We start from the raw sequence: 22,565 nt of genomic DNA, 5'->3' as shown, positions 1-22,565 counted from the left end.
TATTGATAGGATAGCATCTTGCAGTTGATGGAGATTTGTGGGATGCACATCCAGGGCACGAAGCTCCCGTTCCACCACATCCCAAAGATGCTCTATTGGGTTGAGATCTGGTGACTGTGGGGGCCAGTTTAGTACAGTGAACTCATTGTCATGTTCAAGAAACCAATTTGAAATGATTCGACCTTTGTGACATGGTGCATTATCCTGCTGGAAGTAGCCATCAGAGGATGGGTACATGGTGGTCATAAAGGGATGGACATGGTCAGAAACAATGCTCAGGTAGGCCGTGGCATTTAAACAATGCCCAATTGGCACTAAGGGGCCTAAAGTGTGGCAAGAAAACATCCCCCACACCATTACACCACCACCAGCAGCCTGCACAGTGGTAACAAGGCATGATGGATCCATGTTCTCATTCTGTTTACGCCAAATTCTGACTCTACCATCTGAATGTCTCAACAGAAATCGAGACTCATCAGACCAGGCAACATTTTTCCAGTCTTCAACTGTCCAATTTTGGTGAGCTTGTGCAAATTGTAGCCTCTTTTTCCTATTTGTAGTGGAGATGAGTGGTACCCGGTGGGGTCTTCTGCTGTTGTAGCCCATCCGCCTCAAGGTTGTACGTGTTGTGGCTTCACAAATGCTTTGCTGCATACCTCGGTTGTAACGAGTGGTTATTTCAGTCAAAGTTGCTCTTCTATCAGCTTGAATCAGTCGGCCCATTCTCCTCTGACTTCTAGCATCAACAAGGCATTTTCGCCCACAGGACTGACGCATACTGGATGTTTTTCCCTTTTCACACCATTCTTTGTAAACCCTAGAAATGGTTGTGCGTGAAAATCCCAGTAACTGAGCAGATTGTGAAATACTCAGAGCGGCCCGTCTGGCACCAACAACCATGCCACGCTCAAAATTGCTTAAATCACCTTTCTTTCCCATTCAGACATTCAGTTTGGAGTTCAGGAGATTGTCTTGACCAGGACCACACCCCTAAATGCATTGAAGCAACTGCCATGATTGGTTGGTTAGATAATTGCATTAATGAGAAATTGAACAGGTGTTCCTAATAATCCTTTAGGTGAGTGTATATAATAATTGCTATCCTGCCCTGCCATTCCAGTTCCTCCCAGAAGTGTTCTATCTAGCTGATTGATAGAACTCTGAGAAAGATTGATGGATTCAACTGTTGCACAGAATATCCCAATAATTAATACTGTACTGGCTGGCTACAATCACCCCCCCAACACAACCCTCGCTCCCTTACGCAGCACAGCACCTCTGCTAGTACAATGTTACTACTGTAATAATGTTGACATTGGTCCCATTATTACAGTGTATATACATATGTGAGTGTGGGTGACTGTATTGTGGTGTAACCCTGAAGGAATGCAGGAGAGAGATAGAGAGAGTGATAGAGAGAGAGAGAGAATTTCACCCACAGGCAGAGAAGATCTAAGAGACAGAGGTGTGGGGGTAGAGATTAGACGGTTGTAGTGGGTGGGGACACCCAGATTTTCATTAAATCTGACATTATCTTGAAGTTTTGGGAATCAGGTATGGTAACAGTCCAGTCCTTCACAGAGTTCATTCCTGGACAGTTTGTAACTCTTCCAAAAACAACACGACCTGTTACTGCAATGGCCACTACAGTAAAACAAACTTTACTCTACTCTGTCTTCAAAACACTTCACATAAACAAGTAACTAACAAGTAACATTGTCTGAAAGGAATATTGTGGTAAGCAGAGGTAACAGTATTTCCAAATTGCGCACAAACACGCTGATTGCAGTCGGAGGTAGTTCAAAGGATTTGTTGTTCTGTTCCAAATTGTCACCAAAATATATATCGAATTGACCTAAAAGCAGGGTACAACCTCTGTTATAAGTGTCTCTCCGCTTTGTGAATGATTGAACTAAATGTTGTGCAAAAGACATCTTTCAGACAATCTATAAAAACACATATATTGGAATTAAATATATCTCCCCAGAATGCAGCACAGTCGGACTGCACACAGTGGATTCACCACGGCTTTATTCAGAGTATCAGAAAGAACAGATTCGCACCATCACTGAGCAATCCCTCCGACACACACACTGACAAACCGACACACACCGGCTGGCACAAAGTGACAGAGTCACACACGTACTGACACCCTGGCTCACACTGCCATCCACAGACAGACAGCAGCAGTTAACCTCCCAACAGACAGATTCAAAGAAACTGAATCTCTTTAGTGTAATACTGTGACAGGGTTTGGGATTCTCTGTAAATCCCCACAGGCTTCACAACACTGGAGGCAAGGGCTCTCAAGTTTAGGAAGTGAATTATTGTGTCAGGTCAGTGTCAGGGCGTTTCATACCAGGTGCACATTTTACACTACATCTCATTAGCTGCGTGCGCTGCCACCAGATCACTAGCTGACCAAATCACTTCTTTAACTGAGTCAGGCTGCTGGCAGATAGATCATAATGGATACTGGGGGAAGAAAAAATGTAAACATTGTGACTGAGGGTGGCCATGGAGACTGCTGTTATATTATCACTGTGAAACTAAGACAGGTGTACCTACCCTTTAAAGAGCATCTCCTGAAATGGAAGTAGTTCTCAATAAACCTTTATTTTGTTATCAGACCTGTGACTTAATTGAGAAGTGGTTGACGATGCTCATTACAGCTACAAAGGCAGGTAGTCAGTCACTTTAGTATGTTTTTATTTGTTTTGTTTTTAAACAGTAACAGTGCTTCTGTAAACCGCTGTGAGGGCCTGTACCATGAAAGGTGCTAACACTGAATTTGAAATCTCAATTCTGAAAACGTATAAAAGGGTCGATTCAGCTCGGTCATCTCCAGCCCTGGTCCTGGAGATGCCCAGTCCAGCAGAACGTATAGGACACCCCCATAAATCATTACTTTATACAGACAATCTGCCTGGTTAATCAATGTAGTACTGTGGTATCAATGGGGTCAAATGCCTGAATATCCTGCAGCACCTCAGGTCCTTTCACTTAATGAGCAGCAATTTTTCTCTCACTGGATGATTGATTGTTCCAACTCTATGTGATTTAGGGATCAGCTAGAAAACCGCCTGCAGGACCAGGGCCAGAGACCTCGGCACTATCTACAACACAAAAGGTGTGACTGTTTGTGTAGTTCCAGTCTTACTCACTAGGTGGCAGTAAGATCCCTTTGTTTTTTCCCCAACATAGGCAGGCAGCCAAAAGGTGACGTGTAGAGAAGCAGAGTGCTTCCAAAAAACACTGTTGGACTTCTGTATGTTGCCATGTGTGACCCTTATTTCAGTTGTCTGGTAAGTCTCTTGAAAAGTAAACCTCTTTAAGACCAACAAGTGTGACGCAAAGTATCACAGAAAACTCTCACAATGCTCAAATTGTATGCTTTAGGCTCTTTTTCTTGTATCCTGTAGACTGTATTGTTAAACTTCAGCACTGTGCTTCTTTAGTTTCTCAGTGCGAGCTGCTGAGGCACATCTGTATTGGGGTAGAGTGTCACTAAAACAGTGTTGAGCAATTAGGTTTCAATAGAACTGTTCTTTACCAGCAACATTAGAAATGTGAAAGGGCGTCCTTTTAACTAGTCACATCCACCCCTAAAGCTTATAATTTAACTTAATTTACCCTAATTGAAATGAACATGGATCTGTAGCTAAGGGCCTGTAGTTTTGCATGACTACAATAGTTTAAAAACAAGTTCCACAAAACACAGGGCCCTATAGCGACTGACTGAAGCCACTTCTTTAAGCTGCTGGACTGGGGCTTCCTGGGTCCTGGGCTGGATCAGATGGCATTGAAAAGATACCTTTCGATTAAAGGGGCGAGAGAAGCCAACATCACGCACAGCTCACATCCATGTACTGGAAATCACTTTATTGTCACACATTGTCAAGTGCATTTTTCTACAATAACATGAACATGTTCTGGAGTCACATTCGCTCATTCACACACATTCACACGCACTCGTATCAAGTTTTAAAGCTTCCAAACAAAACGCATCTGAAATGTCCCACCACATTTTTTTTTTATAAATGTGTGCATGCACTTTTACTTTGTCGTTCAAACACTTTTACAGCACCTTTCTGAAGTCAGGGCATATTTTGACTGGAGTACAGGGCTATTAGGGAATTCATGTAGACATGGCTTCAGATAGACATTTAATGCTATACAAACACAAATGCTTAACTAATAGTAAAACTATTTTTTCCCCCCTCACTGACATGTTAAGGCTGATTTATACTTCTGCATCTCTGCATACATGCACAGGTGTCATAAACAGACGTTCGCACAGCTGTCTGCTAACATACTTGCAAGTTCCGATGACGCACACAAATTGCATCCTGCATGTGCAGATCTATATTGTCTTGCTATAAATAGCTAGAGACTTAACACTAGAACATATATACACACATCTCTGCGTATGTGAACTTCTCCTGCATATCTGTTCTTATATGTTAGTAAATATTTGAATTAAATACATATATGTCATATTCAGCTGTTAGACTCCTCAAAATGAATGAGATGCATTTTAAATACTTTCATATGTAACCACATCATTTCTCTGACCTGCTGCAGTGGCCTACAGCCAGACATTGTGCACCAGATGCCCCAGCACTGAGCGATTGGCCATGGCTATCAGAATCTCCTGCTCAACCAATCAGTGCTTGACGCATAGGACCACAGCTCCTGCATGTCTGCATGTGCATGTCAGCTCCTCTGTGCCTCTGTGGGGTACGCTTACCCAGAAACCCCTGCTCTGCATCGCTACACAGGACGCATACGTGTACCTATGTTTTTCTTGTTCTTCTACAGACAATGTGAGATTCATGTTGTGTAATATAATCAACCAGGGCTATTAAGATCTAGCCTGCCTACCTGGGGGTCACACAGACACCCCACTTTTTAGTCTTAACTTGTAAGGTGTCATATTACAGGACTGACCAGCCCTCAGGTCCTGGAGAGCCAGCCTCTCTGCTTTCGTTTTCTATTTCTTTTTTATGCAAACAATTACTAGACTCAATTAGTCAAAATGACCATGTGTTTAAAGCCGCTATAAAACCTGCAGGATTGTGGCTCTCCAGGAACAGGGCCACATACTGATTAGACTGACCATAAAGCAGCATAATGTACAAAAGTATTTCTCTCAGCTGACTCGGACATTGTTCTTCTAGTCTCTGCTCAGTGTCGTATTCTTCTCTTACTCTCGCACGGAGGAGCTTGAGGAAGACGCCGACTGTCGAGAAGCTGTGATCAAAGAAATAGAACCAGACATTCTTTAAACAGGAAGGTTTCAAATCCAGGCAGCGCTGACTCCAATCTGGGCCTCTGCTATAGTCCAGACAGCACAGGCTCCAGCCACAGTTGGGCATGACACTGGCCATACTGGAACCAGCTCTGTCTGGCCTGTTGGGCCCCGTCTGCACTATGAGTGGAGGCTTTTACATGTTGAGCTGCTCAAGAGGCCAGAATCCAAACTTTTGAAATGGGTTGATCTTACCTGCAGTGTATTTGCATCGAATGTCCACTTGCCCATCAGGGATACTGTTACCTAGGCATAAGTAACAGCATTAATGAGTCTCTCATTAGCCTTAAACATCATTCAACTTGCAGATCTTATGAGTATTTGCTGTAAAAGTGCATTAGAAACTTGATGTATTTTCACACCAATGCCCTCTGATTTAGCTGTATTTGCCAACAGATCTGTAGGAGGACAGGGGATCTTGGGAAGGCAAGGAGGTCCCCAGATTGGGGACATAAGGGGAATGGGTAGATTGCACATGTACATTAATAAGCTGTCCTACTGCTAAATGCCAATGCTTTAGAGTGCAGATAGAGGAGTCACTCACGGGCTCGTCTCCACCACAGCACGACCCCTGCAACAAGTAGGACCAGAACTGCAAGCAGAATCACCACAACTGGGATGATGATGGTAAGATCTGGGCCGGGCTCTAGTTCTGCAGTGATCAGGGAAGAAGACATCAAAAGAGAGCATTAGAGAGCTGGCAGACATGTCTTCACTAGTAGTGGAACTACTCGAAAGGGCAGGACAGAGCCTTTCTTTAGTGTAGTCTTCTGAATATACTATATACTAGAGCTTTTGAGGCTGAATATAGGCCCTGTCCTATAGCTTTAATGTTGCCTTTGTTGACCTAAATGTAACTCTTACTGTATCACTTGGCTGTCTAGATCATAAGCCAGGGCAGGAATTAAGTGCTTAGAAAACAGTATTCTGGTTTCATAATCAGATTCATAATCATAATAAATCTGTCACCACAAAAATCAGTCTCAGCTTCACCACTGCCTCACCACAGTCAATGACCATCTTGTTGTCCAGGCTGGTGTGGTTGACCTGGCAGGAGTATTTATGCAGCCACTGTTCGTCCTGATCCACAGTCAGGGTCTTTCTCAGCTGGTAGGTCCCGTCTCCGTTGGGCAGCACCTCCCCACCCGTCACCTTCTCTCCCGGCACTGGATGCCCGTCTCTGAGCAGGGTCACCTCCACCGTCCGGGGGTAGAAGCCGGTCACTAGGCAGGTGACGTGAGTCTCTCCCTGGGCAACTGAGGGCTTGCGGATCACCCTCACCCTGGGATACACTGCAATATAAGGGAGGTAAGACTTGTCAGTGAAGTGTTAATTGAAAACAAGATACACCACCGCCCCGTTTATTTTAACACATGTGCTGCAAAAATCTCTGTTCTTTAACCCTTAAATTTAAATCTCTGTAAATCTATGGTTATTTTTTTGCCAGTTATGTGAGGTTAGCAACTTGCTTTTAGTGAAGTATGTCCGCTGCTCTTTTCCTTAAATTCAGTACATTGTCCCAATCATGAAAAACTCATCACCCGTTTCTACTCACTAGGCATGGAATATGCAATCTATTGAAATAAACCACCAATAAATTAAGTGCCTTTTGCATGGCATCACCTCCATCGAGTGACATCTGACAGTTTAAAAGTTCAAAAGGGTTGACAGTCAATGGTCACGGCACCACTGACTAATAAAACCCTAATAAATCAAATGAAAATCAAATCAACTGAAATGAAGAACAAAATACCAGAGCGATAGGTTCAGTGTGCCCTGAATTCAGAGCGGGCATGATTACCAATAGGCCAGAAAGAGGTACAGTAAGGCATTCAAAAGGATTAGTACAGAATAAGTAATAGCAGCCATAGAAGGGAAGTTAGGGAGAAAATAAGTGAGAATTACAGCGAGTGCTTTATGGTAAGAGTGTTGTATTGTCCAGGGGAGGGGGACTGAGGTATTACAGGCCAGAGTGTATGAGTAATCAATTTTAGTAGGGACAAGAGGGTGTTTATAATTGAGTATGTACACTAGCTTTAGTTGCCAGACAGGTAAACTCCAAAAACCTGAGGTTAAACCTGTATTAGGTTGCTGCTGACTTTCAGTTGGCAGAGGTTCAAATGAGTCACTTTTTAACAAGAAACAACAAACCTTTCCATAGAGAAAGCATAAGAGTGATCTTCCCCAAACAATATTGGAAATGGAAGTTGAACTCTTTAGGTATTAACTAACTTTGGGAATAATTTTAGCACCTATCCCTTTAACTAGAACAGTATTCAACACAGCTTTACAGTAAAAACAATAATGCCCTATACTGTCCTGTATTTATCCACACACCCCGGGCCAGACACTAACACCAATATAATTGTCAAAAGCTGAGATCTGTTTTACACTCGAATTTCAACACATTTCAGCTACTTTTGGGACAAGCTACTGCCACTACTGCAGACTTTAGTTGAAACATAGTGTAACACATCAACATTTCAAAGGCATAGAAGCCACAGAAATCACACATAGTACACCATTTTTTGACTTCACCAAAGTCTCCCAATGTAATCGATAAACCACTTGTGAGTGGTCACTGCATGGGCAGATGAGACCTACCTTTCCTCATGATGCTGTTCTTGCCGTACTGCAGGTACTTCTTCAGGATGTTGATGCAGGCTGGTCTGTAGAAGTGGATCAGACCCAGTTTGGTGGCTTCCAGGTGCAGCTTTTCGGTGATGGACTGTGGCACGGCGGCAGTCCAGGAGTGGCTCTCGCTGCTGTAGCTCATGAAGTCCTGCCCATCATAGGCGTCCCTGACCCAGACGCTCGTTGTCCCGTCATCATCCAGCTCGCAGCACGCCTGCCTCTGGTAGGTGTGAACTCCTGCAGGACACCAGACACAGAACAGCTGAAGCACTGACACTTTACACACAGGGAGGAGCAAGAGTCACTACTTATTAACACTTAACTAAAATAAACAATCAAATACAAACACGAACCTAAACCTGTCTTTATTTCTATTTCAACATAGACATTAAAACTGTCTATCATCAGCAGCATACACTGCCAATGTCATACCTCTACAAGACAAGTCAACTCAGAGATAACTTGTCTTGCAGAGCTATGACATCATAGATCACCTGATTTACCTGATCAACGACACCTTCAGAAATGGATTCAAATGAATTACCAAATGCTATTTAATCTGTACAATTTTGAAAATAAATTAGGGCAAGGGCAAAAAGGGCAAGTTTCAAATATGTAACAATCAAACAGGACACATTTTTTCCAATTAAAAAGTTAGTTTGTGACTATGTCCAAGAAAAGGGGAACCATTTCAGAAGGGGAATAACCCACGTCATGGTGGTATATATATACATATATATGTACACCGATCAGCCATAACCGTGGTCCAGTTCTGATGCTCACGTGCCCATGATAGGCGCTTTCGGCAGTGGACAGGGGTCAGCATGGGCACCCTGACTGGTCTGCTGCTACGCAGCCCCATACGCAACAAACTGCGATGCACTGTGTGTTCTGACACCTTTCTATCAGAACCAGCATTCACTTTTTCAGCAATTTGAGCTACAGTAGCTCGTCTGTTGGATCGGACCACACGGGCCAGCCTTCGCTCCCCACGTGCATCAATGAGCCTTGGCCGCCCATGACCCTGTCGCTGGTTCACCGCTTTTCCTTCCTTGGACCACTTTTGATAGGTACTGACCACTGCAGACCGGGAACACCCCACAAGAGCTGCAGTTTTGGAGATGCTCTGACCCAGTCGTCTAGCCATCACAATTTGGCCCTTGTCAAAGTCGCTCAGATCCTTACGCTGCCCATTTTTCCTGCTTCTAACACATCAACTTTGAGGACAAAATGTTCACTTGCTGCCTAATATATCCCACCCACTGACAGGTGCCCTGATAACGAGATTATCAGTGTTATTCACTTCACCTGTCAGTGTCATAATGTTATGGCTGATCGGTGTATATATATATACACACAGCCTGATGATGATGATACACACACATATATACATACATATACATATGATTGTGTGCGTAATTCAATTCAATTAATTAGTCTTTGGTAGTTTTGGAAAAATGTGCTCTGTGTTTGAGTTACTTGTCAGTATGGAGCTGGGCATGCCTGGAGGACATTCCTCCCCATCCCCTGGAGCTGCCAAGGCTCCCATCCGGTCAGCCCACTCACCCTCTGTGTGGTTGAAGCGCGGCATGATGTTCCGAATCCTCGTACGTATGCTGTGGTAGCTGTCCACTGTGGCTGCCAGTCTCATATCCATTTCTGCCTGGGTGTCCGAGGCCACGCTCCAGTCCTGGCGCGACACAATCTTCTTCAAGTCGCTATCGTAGTACTCCACGTGTAAGTCATTCACCATCCCCACAGCCGTGAACTCGGCGAAGCTGGTCCGCTGGCTGTTCAACGTGTGCAAGAAGCACAGTGAGTGTGAGCCTGGAGGGGGACACAAGGAGATATAACAAGCTGTTGACTACAAAGAATTGACAGAATCTTAAAACAGTGTTGAATTCTCAGCAGAGATACCTTCATCTGCAAAACTTAAAAGGTAGAATACTAGACAGATCATTCCTTGCAGAATTATTGAATGTATAAAAATTCCCCAGAGCAAACCGGTGGGAGCAGTTTGTGTGCATGTTTGTGAAAACTGCTGTATTTGGAGGTAACCACATTTTAAACTATGCACCAAGATTTTACATTACATACAGAGATATTCAAAATATTTAAAATAAAGAACGTCTCATGTTTTTAGTAAAAACAAAACTGTTATTTACATAACTTTATCTTCAGAGAGGCCTGGAGGAAAGGGGATTTGCAGACTTCGCCCCCCGGACGTTTCCTTTCATTCAAAATTTAAACATTGGGTAATAAAAAAGCACATTCATAATTCTCCGGTTTGATTACATACGGTTGAGAACAATGATGAGAAAATGGCACTTTCAAAATTATATTCAGTCGGTGTCTGTACATTACATTTCACCCCCCTGTGCATTGTACGCAATCCTTTGTTTCTTGGTGAATCTCTGTCGAGCTGTTTTTCTTTTCGTAATAGTGTATAACCCCCCCAAGGTAGAATTTGTTTAATTCCGACACATGAAGGAAATCTTGAATTATAACAGTTGAAAGACAAAGTCCATAGAAGGATGTACAAATTACATGTGAAAAAATCCAAGTAAACTCATCAACTATTTAATAATTGAATAAAATATTTGTTCTTAAAAAGGGGTGTCTTGACCTGTTCCTGTGAGAAGATGCCCCCTAGTGTGGGGCAAAATGTTTGTTTATAAAACAATGCATGTTACCTTAAATAACAAAACACAGTGCCATGAAAAAGTAACATCTTGATTAAAATCACAAATATTCATCATTATTACCATCTTACAATAATTGAATTAAATCAGCACTACACATTTAACAGAACTACACAACATTTAACAGAACTGAACATTTATTTAATTTATTTAGAACATATTTAATTGAATCATGAATTAAACAGAATTATTTAATATATCAGTGTCGTAAGTCATTTTTTCAAATGGGGCAGGTCAGAATACATGATGGGGCAAGATTATTATTTTCCTGGGCAGTTTACCCCATCTATACAAGTCACATGTTTGGGTCTATTGACACCTGGTTACAAATGTGCATAAAGTGTTGGATTTCTACTCAGAAGGCTTTACTGTTATTATAAAACATTTTCCAAAATAATCAGAAAGTATATTCCTTTCTTCAAAGACAAAAACTTATAAAAACGTTAAAAAACCCCTATATAATAGTTTATATTATCTAGCGTTAAGATTTGTAGTTGTGCCAGGGTGTTGATTTACGTTGGAATGGAAGTTGAGGACTGTATGGCAAGCCGTTGTGACATTTAATCCATAATTTCTGATATCAAAAATGTAATCAACAATTGTTGATATCAAGAATGATCTGCCGTTGTTGATATCAGCAATTGCATTTTTGAGATCAGAAATTCCATTTTTGATATCAAAAATGCATAGTAATTATCATCCGGTTAAGGGTTAAATGTCACAACGGCTTGACAAAGATAACAAAGGAATGAGTTAACATTATTTTGATCACAATCTAATGATTAAAAATGCAATGAAACATACAATGGAACTCGGCCAGAAATATAGAATGTAAGAACAATCAGGAGGAAGCTTTAAAGTATTACGTATATCAATCAATCGCCCACCTGCATCAGCTGCTTCGATGCACCAGAGAAGCACAAGCAACTTCACTGAGTTCATTTCTGTCGTGTAACAGCTTGTGTCCAAAGCCATCAGAAAGACAATACTGCAACTACACGTCAAATAACCAAGACACTGCGAACAGACAACACACAGCTTTCACTTTCCTTTCCGAGCGGACTGTGGTGATTGGCTACTGATCGGCTGCTTCTGGGTGAAATGACTTTGAGACCAGTGCACTGAATTGACAACTAATATCCAGGACTTTCCCAAGGATCGATCCCAGCTGCGGATTGTTTATAGCATACATACAGTATATTAATATGCGTGCATATATATGGTCAACGAAGAGACATGTATGTCACACATATACGTTATAGTTATAGTATATCGTTATCTGTGTTATGATAAACTCGTATCCTAATTGATTCCAAAACTAAATGAACATCGTCGTGTGTACAGAGCCTTGCAATTCTCTCATATTATTGAATTACAAATGGTACATTTCAATTTTGTTCTGCTTGATATTTTATTTAAAAACACTGACAGTCAAAATCAATTATTGTAAGGTGACATTGGTTTTATGTTGGGAAATATTTGTAAGAAAAAAAATATTATTATTATTTATGTCTTAGCAGACGACCTTATACGGTGATGATATGTTGCTTGCATACGTTTTTAACCCTCACACCTTAATATTTGGTAGAGCCATCTTTTAGGGTAGGTATGTACCAGCTTTGCACACGGTGTCGGAGTGATTTCCCCAAAAACACAGTTGGACTTCTGTATGTTGTCATGTGTGACCCTTATTTCAGTTGTCCGGTAAGTCTCTTGAAAAGTAAACCTCTTTAAGACCAACCAGTGTGACGCAAAGTAGCACAGAAAACTCTCACAATGCTCAAATTGTATGCTTTAGGCTCTTTTTCTTGTATCCTGTAGACTGTATTGTTAAACTTCAGCACTGTGCTTCTTTAGTTTCTCAGTGCGAGCTGCTGAGGCACATCTGTATTGGGGTAGAGCGTCACTGAAACAGTGTTGAGCAATTAGGCTTTCAATAGAACTGTTCTTTACCAGCAACATTAGAAATGTGAAAGGGCGTCCTTTTAACTAGTCACATCCACCCCTAAAGCTTATAATTTAACTTAATTTACCCTAATTGAAATGAACATGGATCTGTAGCTAAGGGCCTGTAGTTTTGCATGACTACAATAGTTTAAAAACAAGTCCCACAAAACACAGGGCCCTATAGCGACTGACTGAAGCCACTTCTTTAAGCTGCTGGACTGGGGCTTCCTGGGTCCTGGGCTGGATCAGATGGCATTGAAAAGATACCTTTCGATTAAAGGGGCGAGAGAAGCCAACATCACGCACAGCTCACATCCATGTACTGGAAATCACTTTATTGTCACACATTGTCAAGTGCATTTTTCTACAATAACATGAACATGTTCTGGAGTCACATTCGCTCATTCACACACATTCACACGCACTCGTATCAAGTTTAAAAGCTTTCTCTTCCACTGTAAAATTTGCCCTGTGCTTTTATCGATCTCCAAACAAAACGTATCTGAAATGCCCCTGCACATTTTTTTTTTTTTAAATGTGTGCATGCACTTTTACTTTGTCCTTTAAACACTTTTACAGCACCTTTCTGAAGTCAGGGCATATTTTGACTGGAGTACAGGGATATAGCTCTCGTCTGATCAGCTCAGCAAGTTTCTATCTTTCCTCTGGAATTCAATCAATTCATCATGAATGCTAATTGTTAATTCTGTCCACGGAAAGCAAAGTACATTTTACCTTTTGTCCAAAATTGCCAAGCACAAATTACGTGGGCATTTCGTTGGATAAAACGTGAATTATGTTCACTTAATGTGAATTATATTAACGAAATGTGCAATTCAAATAATGTGCACAAATACGTTTCGTGGATGAGGAGATGCATTTTAAATACTTTCATATGTAACCACATCATTTCTCTGACCTGCTGCAGTGGCCTACAGCCAGACATTGTGCACCAGATGCCCCAGCACTGAGCGATTGGCCATGGCTATCAGAATCTCCTGCTCAACCAATCAGTGCTTGACGCATAGGATCACAGCTCCTGCATGTCTGCATGTGCATGTCAGCTCCTCTGTGCCTCTGTGGGGTACGCTTACCCAGAAACCCCTGCTCTGCATCGCTACACAGGACGCATACGTGTACCTATGTTTTTCTTGTTCTTCTACAGAGACAATGTGAGATTCATGTATTTATACAATTTGTGTAATATAATCAACCAGGGCTATTAAGATCTAGCCTGCCTACCTGGGGGTCACACAGACACCCCACTTTTTAGTCTTAACTTGTAAGATGTCATATTACAGGACTGACCAGCCCTCAGGTCCTGGAGAGCCAGCCTCTCTGCTTTCGTTTTCTATTTATTTTTTATGCAAACAATTACTAGACTCAATTAGTCAAAATGACCATGTGTTTAAAGCCGCTATAAAACCTGCAGGATTGTGGCTCTCCAGGAACAGGGCCACATACTGATTAGACTGTCCATAAAGCAGCATAATGTACAAAAGTATTTCTCTCAGCTGACTCGGACATTGTTCTTCTAGTCTCTGCTCAGTGTCGTATTCTTCTCTTACTCTCGCACGGAGGAGCTTGAGGAAGACGCCGACTGTCGAGAAGCTGTGATCAAAGAAATAGAACCAGACATTCTTTAAACAGGAAGGTTTCAAATCCAGGCAGCGCTGACTCCAATCTGGGCCTCTGCTATAGTCCAGACAGCACAGGCTCCAGCCACAGTTGGGCATGACACTGGCCATACTGGAACCAGCTCTGTCTGGCCTGTTGGGCCCCGTCTGCACTATGAGTGGAGGCTTTTACATGTTGAGCTGCTCAAGAGGCCAGAATCCAAACTTTTGAAATGGGTTGATCTTACCTGCAGTGTATTTGCATCGAATGTCCACTTGCCCATCAGGGATACTGTTACCTAGGCATAAGTAACAGCATTAATGAGTCTCTCATTAGCCTTAAACATCATTCAACTTGCAGATCTTATGAGTATTTGCTGTAAAAGTGCATTAGAAACTTGATGTATTTTCACACCAATGCCCTCTGATTTAGCTGTATTTGCCAACAGATCTGTAGGAGGACAGGGGATCTTGTGAAGGCAAGGAGGTCCCCAGCTTGGGGACATAAGGGGAATGGGTAGATTGCACATGTACATTAATAAGCTGTCCTACTGCTAAATGCCAATGCTTTAGAGTGCAGATAGAGGAGTCACTCACGGGCTCGTCTCCACCACAGCACGACCCCTGCAACAACTAGGACCAGAACTGCAAGCAGAATCACCACAACTGGGATGATGATGGTAAGATCTGGGCCGGGCTCTAGTTCTGCAGTGATCAGGGAAGAAGACATCAAAAGAGAGCATTAGAGAGCTGGCAGACATGTCTTCACTAGTAGTGGAACTACTCGAAAGGGCAGGACCGAGCCTTTCTTTAGTGTAGTCTTCTGAATATACTATATACTAGAGCTTTTGAGGCTGAACATAGGCCCTGTCCTATAGCTTTAATGTTGCCTTTGTTGACCTAAATGTAACTCTTACTGTATCACTTGGCTGTCTAGATCATAAGCCAGGGCAGGAATTAAGTGCTTAGAAAACAGTATTCTGGTTTCATAATCAGATTCATAATCATAATAAATCTGTCACCACAAAAATCAGTCTCAGCTTCACCACTGCCTCACCACAGTCAATGACCATCTTGTTGTCCAGGCTGGTGTGGTTGACCTGGCAGGAGTATTTATGCAGCCACTGTTTGTCCTCATCCACAGTCAGGGTCTTTCTCAGCTGGTAGGTCCCGTCTCCGTTGGGCAGCACCTCCCCACCCGTCACCTTCTCTCCCGGCACTGGATGCCCGTCTCTGAGCAGGGTCACCTCCACCGTCCGGGGGTAGAAGCCGGTCACTAGGCAGGTGACGTGAGTCTCTCCCTGGGCAACTGAGGGCTTGCGGATCACCCTCACCCTGGGATACACTGCAATATAAGGGAGGTAAGACTTGTCAGTGAAGTGTTAATTGAAAACAAGATACACCACCGCCCCGTTTATTTTAACACATGTGCTGCAAAAATCTCTGTTCTTTAACCCTTAAATTTAAATCTCTGTAAATCTATGGTTATTTTTTTGCCAGTTATGTGAGGTTAGCAACTTGCTTTTAGTGAAGTATGTCTGCTGCTCTTTTCCTTAAATTCAGTACATTGTCCCAATCATGAGAAACTCATCACCCGTTTCTACTCACTAGGCATGGAATATGCAATCTATTGAAATAAACCACCAATAAATTAAGTGCCTTTTGCATGGCATCACCTCCATCGAGTGACATCTGACAGTTTAAAAGTTCAAAAGGGTTGACAGTCAATGGTCACGGCACCACTGACTAATAAAACCCTAATAAATCAAATGAAAATCAAATCAACTGAAATGAAGAACAAAATACCAGAGCGATAGGTTCAGTGTGCCCTGAATTCAGAGCGGGCATGATTACCAATAGGCCAGAAAGAGGTACAGTAAGGCATTCAAAAGGATTAGTACAGAATAAGTAATAGCAGCCATAGAAGGGAAGTTAGGGAGAAAATAAGTGAGAATTACAGCGAGTGCTTTATGGTAAGAGTGTTGTATTGTCCAGGGGAGGGGGACTGAGGTATTACAGGCCAGAGTGTATGAGTAATCAATTTTAGTAGGGACAAGAGGGTGTTTATAATTGAGTATGTACACTAGCTTTAGTTGCCAGACAGGTAAACTCCAAAAACCTGAGGTTAAACCTGTATTAGGTTGCTGCTGACTTTCAGTTGGCAGAGGTTCAAATGAGTCACTTTTTAACAAGAAACAACAAACCTTTCCATAGAGAAAGCATAAGAGTGATCTTCCCCAAACAATATTGGAAATGGAAGTTGAACTCTTTAGGTATTAACTAACTTTGGGAATAATTTTAGCACCTATCCCTTTAACTAGAACAGTATTCAACACAGCTTTACAGTAAAAACAATAATGCCCTATACTGTCCTGTATTTATCCACACACCCCAGGCCAGACACTAACACCAATATAATTGTCAAGAGCTGAGATCTGTTTTACACTCGAATTTCAACACATTTCAGCTACTTTTGGGACAAGCTACTGCCACTACTGCAGACTTTAGTTGAAACATAGTGTAACACATCAACATTTCAAAGGCATAGAAGCCACAGAAATCACACATAGTACACCATTTTTTGACTTCACCAAAGTCTCCCAATGTAATCGATAAACCACTTGTGAGTGGTCACTGCATGGGCAGATGAGACCTACCTTTCCTCATGATGCTGTTCTTGCCGTACTGCAGGTACTTCTTCAGGATGTTGATGCAGGCTGGTCTGTAGAAGTGGATCAGACCCAGTTTGGTGGCTTCCAGGTGCAGCTTTTCGGTGATGGACTGTGGCACGGCGGCAGTCCAGGAGTGGCTCTCGCTGCTGTAGCTCATGAAGTCCTGCCCATCATAGGCGTCCCTGACCCAGACGCTCGTTGTCCCGTCATCATCCAGCTCGCAGCACGCCTGCCTCTGGTAGGTGTGAACTCCTGCAGGACACCAGACACAGAACAGCTGAAGCACTGACACTTTACACACAGGGAGGAGCAAGAGTCACTACTTATTAACACTTAACTAAAATAAACAATCAAATACAAACACGAACCTAAACCTGTCTTTATTTCTATTTCAACATAGACATTAAAACTGTCTATCATCAGCAGCATACACTGCCAATGTCATACCTCTACAAGACAAGTCATCTCAGAGATAACTTGTCTTGCAGAGCTATGACATCATAGATCACCTGATTTACCTGATCAACGACACCTTCAGAAATGGATTCAAATGAATTACCAAATGCTATTTAATCTGTACAATTTTGAAAATAAATTAGGGCAAGGGCAAAAAGGGCAAGTTTCAAATATGTAACAATCAAACAGGACACATTTTTTCCAATTAAAAAGTTAGTTTGTGACTATGTCCAAGAAAAGGGGAACCATTTCAGAAGGGGAATAACCCACGTCATGGTGGTATATATATACATATATATATACACCGATCAGCCATAACCGTGGTCCAGTTCTGATGCTCACGTGCCCATTGTAGGCGCTTTCGGCAGTGGACAGGGGTCAGCATGGGCACCCTGACTGGTCTGCGGCTACGCAGCCCCATACGCAACAAACTGCGATGCACTGTGTGTTCTGACACCTTTCTATCAGAACCAGCATTCACTTTTTCAGCAATTTGAGCTACAGTAGCTCGTCTGTTGGATCGGACCACACGGGCCAGCCTTCGCTCCCCACGTGCATCAATGAGCCTTGGCCGCCCATGACCCTGTCGCTGGTTCACCGCTTTTCCTTCCTTGGACCACTTTTGATAGGTACTGACCACTGCAGACCGGGAACACCCCACAAGAGCTGCAGTTTTGGAGATGCTCTGACCCAGTCGTCTAGCCATCACAATTTGGCCCTTGTCAAAGTCGCTCAGATCCTTACGCTGACCATTTTTCCTGCTTCTAACACATCAACTTTGAGGACAAAATGTTCACTTGCTGCCTAATATATCCCACCCACTGACAGGTGCCCTGATAACGAGATTATCAGTGTTATTCACTTCACCTGTCAGTGTCATAATGTTATGGCTGATCGGTGTATATATATATACACACAGCCTGATGATGATGATACACACACATATATACATACATATACATATGATTGTGTGCGTAATTCAATTCAATTAATTAGTCTTTGGTAGTTTTGGAAAAATGTGCTCTGTGTTTGAGTTACTTGTCAGTATGGAGCTGGGCATGCCTGGAGGACATTCCTCCCCATCCCCTGGAGCTGCCAAGGCTCCCATCCGGTCAGCCCACTCACCCTCTGTGTGGTTGAAGCGCGGCATGATGTTCCGAATCCTCGTACGTATGCTGTGGTAGCTGTCCACTGTGGCTGCCAGTCTCATATCCATTTCTGCCTGGGTGTCCGAGGCCACGCTCCAGTCCTGGCGCGACACAATCTTCTTCAAGTCGCTATCGTAGTACTCCACGTGTAAGTCATTCACCATCCCCACAGCCGTGAACTCGGCGAAGCTGGTCCGCTGGCTGTTCAACGTGTGCAAGAAGCACAGTGAGTGTGAGCCTGGAGGGGGACACAAGGAGATATAACAAGCTGTTGACTACAAAGAATTGACAGAATCTTAAAACAGTGTTGAATTCTCAGCAGAGATACCTTCATCTGCAAAACTTAAAAGGTAGAATACTAGACAGATCATTCCTTGCAGAATTATTGAATGTATAAAAATTCCCCAGAGCAAACCGGTGGGAGCAGTTTGTGTGCATGTTTGTGAAAACTGCTGTATTTGGAGGTAACCACATTTTAAACTATGCACCAAGATTTTACATTACATACAGAGATATTCAAAATATTTAAAATAAAGAACGTCTCATGTTTTTAGTAAAAACAAAACTGTTATTTACATAACTTTATCTTCAGAGAGGCCTGGAGGAAAGGGGATTTGCAGACTTCGCCCCCCGGACGTTTCCTTTCATTCAAAATTTAAACATTGGGTAATAAAAAAGCACATTCATAATTCTCCGGTTTGATTACTTACGGTTGAGAACAATGATGAGAAAATGGCACTTTCAAAATTATATTCAGTCGGTGTCTGTACATTACATTTCACCCCCCTGTGCATTGTACGCAATCCTTTGTTTCTTGGTGAATCTCTGTCGAGCTGTTTTTCTTTTCGTAATAGTGTATAACCCCCCCAAGGTAGAATTTGTTTAATTCCGACACATGAAGGAAATCTTGAATTATAACAGTTGAAAGACAAAGTCCATAGAAGGATGTACAAATTACATGTGAAAAAATCCAAGTAAACTCATCAACTATTTAATAATTGAATAAAATATTTGTTCTTAAAAAGGGGTGTCTTGACCTGTTCCTGTGAGAAGATGCCCCCTAGTGTGGGGCAAAATGTTTGTTTATAAAACAATGCATGTTACCTTAAATAACAAAACACAGTGCCATGAAAAAGTAACATCTTGATTAAAATCACAAATATTCATCATTATTACCATCTTACAATAATTGAATTAAATCAGCACTACACATTTAACAGAACTACACAACATTTAACAGAACTGAACATTTATTTAATTTATTTAGAACATATTTAATTGAATCATGAATTAAACAGAATTATTTAATATATCAGTGTCGTAAGTCATTTTTTCAAATGGGGCAGGTCAGAATACATGATGGGGCAAGATTATTATTTTCCTGGGCAGTTTACCCCATCTATACAAGTCACATGTTTGGGTCTATTGACACCTGGTTACAAATGTGCATAAAGTGTTGGATTTCTACTCAGAAGGCTTTACTGTTATTATAAAACATTTTCCAAAATAATCAGAAAGTATATTCCTTTCTTCAAAGACAAAAACTTATAAAAACGTTAAAAAACCCCTATATAATAGTTTATATTATCTAGCGTTAAGATTTGTAGTTGTGCCAGGGTGTTGATTTACGTTGGAATGGAAGTTGAGGACTGTATGGCAAGCCGTTGTGACATTTAATCCATAATTTCTGATATCAAAAATGTAATCAACAATTGTTGATATCAAGAATGATCTGCCGTTGTTGATATCAGCAATTGCATTTTTGAGATCAGAAATTCCATTTTTGATATCAAAAATGCATAGTAATTATCATCCGGTTAAGGGTTAAATGTCACAACGGCTTGACAAAGATAACAAAGGAATGAGTTAACATTATTTTGATCACAATCTAATGATTAAAAATGCAATGAAACATACAATGGAACTCGGCCAGAAATATAGAATGTAAGAACAATCAGGAGGAAGCTTTAAAGTATTACGTATATCAATCAATCGCCCACCTGCATCAGCTGCTTCGATGCACCAGAGAAGCACAAGCAACTTCACTGAGTTCATTTCTGTCGTGTAACAGCTTGTGTCCAAAGCCATCAGAAAGACAATACTGCAACTACACGTCAAATAACCAAGACACTGCGAACAGACAACACACAGCTTTCACTTTCCTTTCCGAGCGGACTGTGGTGATTGGCTACTGATCGGCTGCTTCTGGGTGAAATGACTTTGAGACCAGTGCACTGAATTGACAACTAATATCCAGGACTTTCCCAAGGATCGATCCCAGCTGCGGATTGTTTATAGCATACATACAGTATATTAATATGCGTGCATATATATGGTCAACGAAGAGACATGTATGTCACACATATACGTTATAGTTATAGTATATCGTTATCTGTGTTATGATAAACTCGTATCCTAATTGATTCCAAAACTAAATGAACATCGTCGTGTGTACAGAGCCTTGCAATTCTCTCATATTATTGAATTACAAATGGTACATTTCAATTTTGTTCTGCTTGATATTTTATTTAAAAACACTGACAGTCAAAATCAATTATTGTAAGGTGACATTGGTTTTATGTTGGGAAATATTTGTAAGAAAAAAAAATATATATTATTATTTATGTCTTAGCAGACGACCTTATACGGTGATGATATGTTGCTTGCATACGTTTTTAACCCTCACACCTTAATATTTGGTAGAGCCATCTTTTAGGGTAGGTATGTACCAGCTTTGCACACGGTGTCGGAGTGATTTTCCCAAAAACACTGTTGGACTTCTGTATGTTGTCATGTGTGACCCTTATTTCAGTTGTCCGGTAAGTCTCTTGAAAAGTAAACCTCTTTAAGACCAACCAGTGTGACGCAAAGTAGCACAGAAAACTCTCACAATGCTCAAATTGTATGCTTTAGGCTCTTTTTCTTGTATCCTGTAGACTGTATTGTTAAACTTCAGCACTGTGCTTCTTTAGTTTCTCAGTGCGAGCTGCTGAGGCACATCTGTATTGGGGTAGAGCGTCACTGAAACAGTGTTGAGCAATTAGGCTTTCAATAGAACTGTTCTTTACCAGCAACATTAGAAATGTGAAAGGGCGTCCTTTTAACTAGTCACATCCACCCCTAAATCTTATAATGTAACTTAATTTACCCTAATTGAAATGAACATGGATCTGTAGCTAAGGGCCTGTAGTTTTGCATGACTACAATAGTTTAAAAACAAGTCCCACAAAACACAGGGCCCTATAGCGACTGACTGAAGCCACTTCTTTAAGCTGCTGGACTGGGGCTTCCTGGGTCCTGGGCTGGATCAGATGGCATTGAAAAGATACCTTTCGATTAAAGGGGCGAGAGAAGCCAACATCACGCACAGCTCACATCCATGTACTGGAAATCACTTTATTGTCACACATTGTCAAGTGCATTTTTCTACAATAACATGAACATGTTCTGGAGTCACATTCGCTCATTCACACACATTCACACGCACTCGTATCAAGTTTAAAAGCTTCCAAACAAAACGCATCTGAAATGCCCCTGCACATTTTTTTTTTTTTAAATGTGTACATGCACTTTTACTTTGTCCTTTAAACACTTTTACAGCACCTTTCTGAAGTCAGGGCATATTTTGACTGGAGTACAGGGATATAGCTCTCGTCTGATCAGCTCAGCAAGTTTCTATCTTTCCTCTGGAATTCAATCAATTCATCATGAATGCTAATTGTTAATTCTGTCCACGGAAAGCAAAGTACATTTTACCTTTTGTCCAAAATTGCCAAGCACAAATTACGTTCGCATTTCGTTGGATAAAACGTGAATTATGTTCACTTAATGTGAATTTTATTAACGAAATGTGCAATTCAAATAATGTGCACAAATACGTTTCGTGGATGAGGAGATGCATTTTAAATACTTTCATATGTAACCACATCATTTCTCTGACCTGCTGCAGTGGCCTACAGCCAGACATTGTGCACCAGATGCCCCAGCACTGAGCGATTGGCCATGGCTATCAGAATCTCCTGCTCAACCAATCAGTGCTTGACGCATAGGATCACAGCTCCTGCATGTCTGCATGTGCA

At 41.7% G+C, this 22,565-nt stretch overlaps 2 protein-coding genes across 2 annotated transcripts; both read right to left on the bottom strand.

Moving 5' to 3' along the window:
• Positions 1–4,850: 4,850 nt before the first annotated feature.
• On the bottom strand, positions 4,851–11,706 carry LOC136767881 (major histocompatibility complex class I-related gene protein-like). Its single transcript, XM_066721939.1, has 7 exons — positions 11,535–11,706; positions 9,512–9,772; positions 7,916–8,182; positions 6,316–6,603; positions 5,856–5,963; positions 5,507–5,557; positions 4,851–5,253 (listed from the first exon to the last, which is right to left on the bottom strand). The coding sequence occupies exons 1-7, from the start codon at positions 11,620–11,622 to the stop codon at positions 5,207–5,209; spliced, it is 1,110 nt and encodes a 369-aa protein (XP_066578036.1). The 5' UTR covers positions 11,623–11,706; the 3' UTR covers positions 4,851–5,206.
• Positions 11,707–12,914: 1,208 nt separating this feature from the next.
• On the bottom strand, positions 12,915–20,658 carry LOC136767883 (major histocompatibility complex class I-related gene protein-like). The gene is made up of 7 exons (XM_066721940.1): positions 20,487–20,658; positions 18,464–18,724; positions 16,868–17,134; positions 15,268–15,555; positions 14,808–14,915; positions 14,459–14,509; positions 12,915–14,205 (listed from the first exon to the last, which is right to left on the bottom strand). The coding sequence occupies exons 1-7, from the start codon at positions 20,572–20,574 to the stop codon at positions 14,159–14,161; spliced, it is 1,110 nt and encodes a 369-aa protein (XP_066578037.1). The 5' UTR covers positions 20,575–20,658; the 3' UTR covers positions 12,915–14,158.
• Positions 20,659–22,565: the final 1,907 nt, after the last annotated feature.

This window comes from Amia ocellicauda, chromosome 14 (assembly GCF_036373705.1).
Source record: "Amia ocellicauda isolate fAmiCal2 chromosome 14, fAmiCal2.hap1, whole genome shotgun sequence".
Lineage (NCBI taxonomy): Eukaryota > Metazoa > Chordata > Actinopteri > Amiiformes > Amiidae > Amia > Amia ocellicauda.
The sequence above is the reverse complement of the archived record's forward strand: the minus strand, read 5'-3'. Positions and strand labels throughout refer to the sequence as shown.

Excerpts from the sequence above, each read along its gene's own strand:
- LOC136767881 (XM_066721939.1), bottom strand. The coding sequence starts at position 11,622 with ATGGCTTTGGACACAAGCTGTTACACGACAGAAATGAACTCAGTGAAG. Across the intron at positions 5,964-6,315 it reads CAAGATGGTCATTGACTGTG|AACTAGAGCCCGGCCCAGAT; the intron begins GTGAGGCAGTGG and ends TGATCACTGCAG. Across the intron at positions 5,558-5,855 it reads GCTGTGGTGGAGACGAGCCC|GTAACAGTATCCCTGATGGG; the intron begins GTGAGTGACTCC and ends ACTTATGCCTAG.
- LOC136767883 (XM_066721940.1), bottom strand. The coding sequence starts at position 20,574 with ATGGCTTTGGACACAAGCTGTTACACGACAGAAATGAACTCAGTGAAG. Across the intron at positions 17,135-18,463 it reads GCGCTTCAACCACACAGAGG|GAGTTCACACCTACCAGAGG; the intron begins GTGAGTGGGCTG and ends GGTGTCCTGCAG. Across the intron at positions 15,556-16,867 it reads GAACAGCATCATGAGGAAAG|TGTATCCCAGGGTGAGGGTG; the intron begins GTAGGTCTCATC and ends CTTATATTGCAG.